The sequence below is a fragment of the Oryzias melastigma genome, linkage group LG13 (genome assembly GCF_002922805.2).
Source record: "Oryzias melastigma strain HK-1 linkage group LG13, ASM292280v2, whole genome shotgun sequence".
Classification (NCBI taxonomy): Eukaryota; Metazoa; Chordata; class Actinopteri; order Beloniformes; family Adrianichthyidae; genus Oryzias; species Oryzias melastigma.
In genome coordinates, this window is record NC_050524.1 from 4,978,568 (window position 1) to 4,987,743 (window position 9,176).

Below are 9,176 nucleotides of genomic sequence, written 5' to 3' on the forward strand. Positions count from 1 at the left end.
GTTCACAAATAACTGCACTGGACTGCAAAATAAAAGGGATGTTGCATTTCACTTCTAAATAATCACTGAAAATACAGCAAAAATTGCATAATCCTTAGGGCATGTCCAAAGTCCGGCCTGAAGGTTAACATTTCTATTGACCCTGCAGGCTCCTCTTATAAAAATCAATAATATGCACCCCCACCGTTTACTAAAAATGGTATGATTTCCTGATTGTGATTGGCTAAATTAGCATATAAACTCTGTTGTGCAGCCTTCTGTGACACTCTCTAGCCCATTTTTTAAATAAGCTTGAAAAGTGACAATTGGGAACCTAGATAATTTTCTAAAATACATGCAGTTAGTGCTTCATTTGAATGCTAAAATACACTGGCTAAAGCTGAATTCTGACCTTGGCCACACTTGGTGTGTACTCAGACTGGACGCATTTGGTTAGCTTAAAGCAGGAGTGTCAAACTCCAAAACACGCTTTAAGTCACGGGCCGAACACGATAGACATTTATAGAACACTCTAAAACTAAATTATTAAAACATTAAAAATGTAACTTCTTAACATTACAATGAATTAAAAAAAGGCAGGAATATTATTCCAGAATAAGTCAATTTAAACCTTAAATAATTCACAATATTTTACTCTCTTTAATATATTTAGTTGAAATTAAACAAGTTAGAAGTGAGCGTGAGATTACATCAGGCTATTAATAACAATAAAATAAAATGATCTGGAGGGCCGGATATAATTACCCGGAGGGCCGGATCTGGCCCCCGGGCCTTGACTTTGACACATGTGGCTTAAAAGTAAACCCCAATCATCCAGAACACATTTTAGGTCTGAATACACCCAAGCTGAAACAGGAACTGATCTCTGCTCTATCTTTTGAGGTGGTCTCAGTTCATTATCAGTCGGACTGAGGTCCAGTTTTCTCAGTCTGAATAGACACTGCGCTCTGAGTGGAACAGCTGGACCAAAATGGCCACCGTAGCCAGGCATTATGGGATGCAGAGTAACAACGTGGGGGTCGACATCGCAGCTCCAGTGCCGACGTAGAGCAAAAGAAAAAGAAGAGTAGAAATGAAGCCACAGACATGTGGGAAGCAACACAACACAAGACATGACAACTTATTGAAATTTGGTTGGATAAATGTAGGCTCATTAAAACAATTTTTAACATGATACACGTTGTTTCTCACACTGTTTTCCTGACAAACTATATACGACAATATGTCATAACCAGCGAACCTTCTTCTTCGTCTCCTTAGTAACCGTCTCGCAGCATGCCTCCCCCGGACCAAATTTGCAGTAAAGTGATGTACCTGACGTTGATGCAGACGTTCATAATTGGTCAGTGAAATATTAAGTTTGAATCAGTGAACTATTCTGACAAAGACTGGAAAGCGCAGAACTTCCATAATCTCCATCTCTCATTGCTTTGCCCCGCCCTCTTGATTACTGACCAATGACTGAAAACATCTTTAGTCTCATGGTTTAGTTTACAAGCTTTGGTTCGAAACAGGAAAGTCTGCTTGACAACAATCTGAATAAGACCAAACTCAACATTTTGGACTCAATCCGAACCAAATTAAGCAGACTCGTTCTGAACCAACAGCTTTTTCCTAGTCGAATACACCCTTATTTTGTCTAGGGGTAGAACAGGACGCCTCGGACTCAAAGGAAGGATAAGGGTATCAAGACATGCTAACTTTGAAAGAGTGATGCAGGTCTTTAAATATGAAATTCACTGCAACTTCAGTAAAAATGTACTTAGCTTTTTTTCTGTTCTACGTGAAGAAATGAAAAGTATGCTACAGTGTTACATTTTCAAGAAATAGTTCATTTACAATAAATGTTTTAAGGATTCAAAAAATGCAAATTCAAATGGTTGACCCTCAAAAATATTCTCCTCAGCAAATCTGTCCATCTTTGCAAAAAGTTATAGCAAAACAATATTTTTTGATTGGTTTTACCTTCATCAACAGAACCTGAAATAATCCCATTGTGTTTTACTTTTATGGTGAAGGAATTTTACTCTGAAATTCTGCCAGAGTTACCTTAGATCTGCCGCATTTTTATTTAGTTTTGATTCTAGTCGGGTTTAATCATCGCAGTATTTTCTTTTTTTTTTTTTACTTCTTAAAATCATCCTGTACTAAAAGTTTGCTGCAGAAGTTTTGTGGTTTCTTCTAAATAAACTTGTTGTCTTGTTGCTCTGCTTTGCTGCAACCCTTAACCTGTTAGCTGAAGTTTCTAGAGCAGTGGTGTGAAAATGTGAGGGGGCAAACCAGCATTTTCTTTTTTAAAAAACTCTTGAGCATTACATTGCAAATGAATAATTTAATGAACATTTTATTTCCTTTTGTCAAATAAAGCAAAAATGATTATAAATACATTGTTTCTAAAATTACAGTGAATTTCATTTTTGTAGACCAGAAATAAACAAAGACAAAGTTTGTCAGGGACAAAAAAAGAAAAAATCTGGGATCACATGAAATGGTGCATATTATTTACCATTAAATGCCCACTGTGAAGTTCTAAACTTAAATCACGTAAATAGGAAAATACCACAATTATCTTATTCAGAAGTATAAACCACTGTGGGTTTGATCACAGAAATAAATTCAAATTATATTTGTCACATACATGGTATAATATGCAGTGAAATGTATTGCATGACTCTCCTGACAGAATGAGGATAAGATAAAGCTTACAATAATTTTAAAATATAGAATTCAAATAAAAATCTAGCTGCTTTAATTTTGCAAAAGGTAACAAGTCCACAAAGTTTTAAGTGTCCATGTCCTCTAAAGTGTACATCTTTAATCTGTTCTTGTCGTTTGTCTCTAAAGGCTCTGAAGGTCCAGCGTATACAGGTTGTTGCCTCACGTTTACAACACCCTGTAATGTCATTTAGCCAATTGCAATCAAGAAATCATACAAACGGCATTTAGAAAGTGCTGGACTGCATATTGTTGATTTTATGACAGGAGCCTGAGGGATGGTGGATATTTATACATGGGCCACATTTGGCTCATGGGTCGGTCTTTGGACACGCCTGTTCTAGAGTGTAGAGCTGCATACACATTGGACGTGTGCATGTTGAATGGCCACACGTTTGTTTTAGTAAATGAGGAAAAAAAATTGAAACTTTCAATGAAAATTTAAATTTGGCATGTTTTGGGCTTCCGTGTTCAAAACTCTTGAGTACCCATGTAGTTACGCAGGTCTATAAGACAGCTTTTAGGCTCCACGTACACAACGTGTCCATTCAACGTGTGCTGAACTTTGACCAATCAAGGAGTTGAAGTTTGTAGTGGTTCATAGACCACAGATGGAACTATATGACCCAATCAGAATTCATCCCATCTCCCTTCCCCTTCATTTTTCCCTCCAAATGGAGAGTTTAGTAAAAATAGTCTCTCATATTTCTCATATGTTCAATGACGCCAATAATCACCAGTCTGCTAGCTTTAGCGTGGAGCTTCTAGCGTTTGAATATATATAACAGTGGTTTTATAACTTAAAAAAGGCCATGCTACAACAAAAAAATCATTACTTACATTTAAATGTAAACTTCTGTGGTTCAGAGCGCATCCAAGTGAAGAAAAGAACTTCTCAGCGCAACACAGTTTACCCTCGCGATGGAGGACTTTGTGTCCCTCCACTTGGAGGGGAAAATTTTGAAAAATATGCATTCCCGACACACTTGCACTAAAAATGCCCCCTCAAATGGAGGGGAAGGGAAGAATTTGTACAAATTTGTACAAGTTCAACATTTCAAACCAAGCCTCTTCCAGCTGCAGGTGGCCGACGTGCACTAGTAAACAGAAGAAGGAGAAGAGGAAGCCCCTACCTGCTTGTTCAGTGTGAACACCATGATCTAAACACGTTTAAGTTTTGAACGCTGGTCACGTGCTCTGTGTGTTTTTGACTTGTGTAAACGCACACTTCGGCTTCTGTGTGCAAAACTGTTGTGTTCACACGTCACTACTCAAGGTTTTACAACCGTTTTTGGGCTCCACATATAAGTTCTCGAAAGTACATCACACACCCATTGTGTCTGTAGCTTCAAAGATGGAAGAATTTAATTTTTGTCATGCTTTTGAATCAATAATCACCTTTACTGCTAAAAGTACTACACGTAAAGTTTGTTTGATCAGGTATACTTTAGTATAAGTATAGCTAGTACATTTATAGACGTGTAGTTTAGGAAATAAAAGAATACTTCCATACTAAATTGGAACATTTTAGGTTTACAATTATAGATGGTGTATAAAAAAAAAACTTCAAGTATGATGCCTCACTTTTAGTATAAGCTAAGTAGTACACTTAAACAGAATGCTTTTTGTTGAGGGATATTTGATACGTCTTTTTAGTTTCTGTGGTTTTGGTTTTTGAACGTCTGTTTCTCCTGCTGCTCTCCTCTGCAGGCCGTGGACCTCAGTAAGCCCATAGATAAGAGAATCTACAAGGGCACGCAGCCGACATGTCACGATTTTAACCAGTACTCTGCCACGGCGGAAAGCGTGGCGCTCATCGTGGGCTTCTCGGCCGGGCAGGTCCAGTACCTCGACCCGATCAAGAAGGAAACCAGTAAGCTCTTCAACGAGGAGGTGAGATGTTCGCTTTAAGTGATGCCTCTGCAACCACTTATAAATTTAGAAGGTTGAGGGTGTTTGTGAGCAGGACTGCATGAAGACTTCTATCTTCACCTTCCGCCTCCTCGCTCAAGCTTTTTGTTTTCTCTCAAAGACTGAGAGGAGTTTAAGATGAAACTTCTCCTTCTTGTTTTTCCAGAGACTGATCGACAAATCGAAGGTGACGTGTCTGAAGTGGCTCCCCAAGTCGGAGAACCTGTTCCTGGCCTCCCACGCCAGCGGTCACCTCTATCTCTACAACCTGGACCACCCGTGTGGGACCACCGCCCCGCAGTACTCTCTGCTTCGGCAGGGCGAGGGCTTCGCCGTCTACTCCTGCAAAACCAAGACGCCGCGAAACCCGTTGTTGCGGTGGGCCGTGGGCGAGGGAGGCCTGAACGAGTTTGCCTTCTCTCCTGACGGCGTCCACGTGGCGTGCGTGGGCCAGGACGGATGCCTGCGTGTCTTTCACTTTGACTCTATGGAGCTGCAGGGCGTCATGAAGAGCTACTTTGGCGGGTTGCTGTGCGTGTCGTGGAGTCCAGACGGGAAATACCTCGCCACCGGAGGTGAGGATGATCTGGTCACCGTGTGGTCGTTCGCTGAAAGCCGCGTGGTGGCGAGGGGCCACGGCCACAAGTCTTGGGTGAACGTGGTGGCGTTTGACCCCTTCACAACGTCTTTGGAGGACGAGGAGCCCATGGAGCTCAGTGGCAGCGAGGAGGACCTCCACCAGGGGGCACCAAATAACTCCATGCACTTTGGCCGTGTTCGAACCAGCAGCACGCTCTCGCGGCTTTCTCGGCACAGCTCTAAAGGCGGCGGTTCGGCGGCGGTCACGTACCGCTTCGGCTCGGTGGGGCAGGACACCCAGTTTTGTCTGTGGGACCTGACTGATGACGTGTTGTACCCCCGCCTGCCGCTGTCCCGGGCTTTCACTAACACTTTTGGGCCTTCGCTGCCCAACTCTGGGAGTGGGGGGGTCAACAGCACCTCCGGTGGTGGCGGTAGTGGAGGTGTTGAGGGACACCATCACCCCCCCAACACCAACACTGGCACCTCTAACCCCCCCACGCTCCCCCTGCCGCTCCCGCGCTCCTTGTCCCGCTCCAACTCTCTGCCTCACCCCGCGGTTGCAAACGCTTCCAAGAGCCAAGGCGCTCCCGAGGGCGGAGGAGGAGGAGGGGGTGGAGGAGGCGGAGGAGGAGGAGGAGGAAGCAGCGGTGGTGGCGGGAACAGCACTCCATTCAGCATCGGCCGCTTCGCCACCCTGTCCCTACAGGAGCGAAAGTCGGACAAGTCTGGGGGCGGCGGCGTGGAGAAGGAGCACAAGCGCTACCACAGCTTGGGCAACATCAGCAAAAGCAACGACAAGATCAATGTGGCGCCGCGGTGCAACCGACTGGACGGCGCCAAGGTCCTGGGCACCACCTTGTGCCCGCGCATGCACGAGGTGCCGCTGCTGGAGCCCCTGGTCTGCAAGAAGATCGCACACGAGAGGCTGACCGTGCTGGTGTTCATGGACGACTGCATCATCACAGCCTGTCAGGAGGGGCTCATCTGTACCTGGGCCCGGCCCGGAAAATCGGTATGAGCGCCAGCTAACCTTCTGACATCACTATGCTGCATTTTATTTGTTTTAAAAAATAAAACTTGATGTTCACACTGAGAAAAATAATATTTGAACAAATATGCTTTCAACTAATGAACCTTAAAGCAGGACTGGGAAAATTAGTTTAAAGTGAGTCAAAAAGTCATCTGGGTTTCATTCATGAGCTGATAAACAACTTTCTCTGGCGTCATCTGGTGGAGGAAAAATGACACTACAAAAAACCCGGATGTTAGTTTCAAGAAAGTGACTATTCTCACGTAATTTTCTACAAAGTGCGGCCAGTGCTGACCTTTCTGGCCCCACTGACCCGGATGAAGGGTTAGAAAAGACTGTGAGGGTTAATACACCAAATGGTCCCCTCTACTCTTAACCCGGATTAGTTGAGTTTACTAGAACAGAGCGAAGAAACAGATTGCCTTAAATTTTTTAAAGTTTTTACATAGATGCAAAACTAGACAAGTTTAGTTCAATGAACTTAAAAAAGTAAGGTAATAAATATGTCAATAGGAAATTATGCTAGTAAAGTTTATTTAATAAAATATGTAATTTTTTTAAACAGTAAAGAAAAAATCTTGTGAAAGCGGAAAAGATGTCTGAATAACGATGATGGACAATAGTTTGCCATGGCTTGGTCATCAAAATTTGACTAAAATCCCAAAGGAGGAAGAATGTTTACACTTAGAAGTCATATTTAATGTTTCAAACAACAAATTTATTTAAGTAATGATTCCAAACCAAAAAATATTATGAATGATTACTCAAAATTGATTACAGCTGAAGTCGAGGTTTACAGTGTTGCGCAGCTGTGTCTCCCAGTGGATGGGTTAACTGTGGAGAACAAACGTCACACTTATGGCAAGCAAAAAGGGTCATAAATCGCCAGGAAAAGTCAAAGCTACGCAAATCCCCTCAAATCTTGCTCTAGGCTTTTTAGTTTTGCAGCTCTGTTCCTAAACATGTCGGTCTTGGTGTCATATTAATGCAAAAGGCCCAAACCACAATTATTAATGTCTGCACTGTGATCATGTTTACATCGGTTGGTACTTCCGTGTTTGAAAAGGTCGCTACCCACACGTCTCTACCAAATCGGAGTCCCTGATTGGTCACTTTGATCACTTTGCCACGATTAACCCTTGTACTACCGTATTGGGTCCAGATGACCCCACCCTTACTTTGATGTGCTATTCGTCCCATGAAAAATGTGGACGGAGTTGGACGGATTTCATGTCTGCCATGGACACCAGTGAAAATCAAAAATCGCAAAAAAAAAAAGTTCAGCGCACCGTCTTGTGGGGTTCAGATGACCCCACTTCCAACATCAACATACCCAGGATATCACAAGGGTTAAACATCCAGAAGTTCAACTAGTTTCAATGCAGGATCAATGAACGCCTAATTTGTCTGTAGAGCGCGGAACCGGACAAAAAAAAACTTGCGTAGCGATGAGTAATCATGAGCGTTTTGGACGAGGAAGTCAAAAATTCTGGATCTACGCATGTTTGCATGAACTTTTTATTGAAAGTCGTCCCTTGAACCCGAGTCGAAGCAGGCGGTGTGCAAGCACATTGAAAAGTGGCGTCTTATTGCGTACAAAACGCCGTTGTAGTACATTCTAAACCACGAATTGTCATTTTGCGTGGTGTAGCTGTCTTCTGTGACTTAGTGGAGATGACGGCTGCTTTTTTTTGCTTTTTAACATGTTGGAATTGTGAGTTCAGCTCTGGGGTATTTACAACACATTTTTCGTGTTTGTCTTTTTCTTTTGCTGACTTTTAGCCACAATATTGTTTTTATTGTAGCTACTCTTTTTCTTCTACTTTATTTTTTTATATTATTTTTTTTCAATTCTTTGTTATTTTTTGTTTTAAAATGGAACATTACAATGAAACATAACACAAACTTTAGGGATGTGTGCCTTCTTTGCATTGGGAATTTAATCAAAAGAAACCATTTCGATCTAAAAAAAAAAAAAAGTTATTTTATTTAATTTTTTCTTTTTTTTTTTTTAGTTCAAATTACAGATTTTAAAAGAAAAATATAAAAAAGAAATAAAATGTCTGAAGTGTTAAAGGGAATTATGTAATGTGATCACAAAGCAGAGAAATAACATAAATGTTATAAACTATTTTGACTTTTCACTTGTAAGTCAAGTTCATCCTAAAGGCTGTTTTTTTGTCTTGTAACATTAAATTATTTAATTCTCCTCTCAAGAACTTAGATCAAATCAAAGAAATCTGAATCTGTTAAGGGAACACCAGACTTTTCTTTTTTGTAAAAACGAAACTCGAGCACAAACCAGGAACCATAGAAAGAGCTTCACTTTAGATTTTTTTATGAATAAAATATTTTATTGTTGGTGGATTTTGTTTGTGATGAAGTCTGTCTGATGTGAGCTGTTTCTAGTGGATTTTCCTTCTTCGTTCACATTAGCACGTGAACGCAAAAAGTCCCAAACTCCCGATCAGCTCAGTAAAACAAAAACATTGCAGTGAGAATGTGAAGGATAATCAGAGAAGAAACTCTATATTTTGCCTCTTCCTTTCAGAGCTCATTTAAAGCAATATTGCCCCCAAATGAGCGTCTGTTTTAACTGCATGGCATTTCCAGCTGGTGAACCCACATGAAGCGTAAAATGTAATTTCCTGCTGGTTTGAACCACAAATTTAAAATTAGGCTAATAGGAAATCACAAATTTTTGAAAAAACTTCAGAGTTCTCCTGAATTTGTGTTTGGATGGGCCAGTGTTCAGCTGTAGAATCTGAAGATTTCCTCCAGAAATCTCTGAGCTCACATAGAATCCTTGGTGGTTTTGTGAGGATCTGTTTGTTCATTTTGTCTTCTTTTGTCTCAGAACTTGACAGCACAGAACGGGAACTCCCCGAGTGGCACCGTGGTATAGCTGGAGGAGAACATTTGCACTGACCCCCCCCCC

At 41.5% G+C, this 9,176-nt stretch overlaps 1 protein-coding gene across 2 annotated transcripts in view; it reads left to right on the forward strand.

Annotated features, from left to right (window-relative positions):
• Window positions 1-9,176, forward strand: part of zmp:0000000529 (WD repeat-containing protein 20) — a gene marked incomplete in the record, with an annotated part of 11,326 nt that overhangs the window by 1,360 nt on the left and 790 nt on the right. For both annotated transcript variants that reach the window (XM_036214928.1, XM_036214929.1), the window contains 3 exon segments: window positions 4,426-4,608; window positions 4,793-6,220; window positions 9,096-9,176. In XM_036214928.1, the coding sequence (XP_036070821.1) occupies window positions 4,426-4,608; window positions 4,793-6,220; window positions 9,096-9,143 (1,659 nt within the window).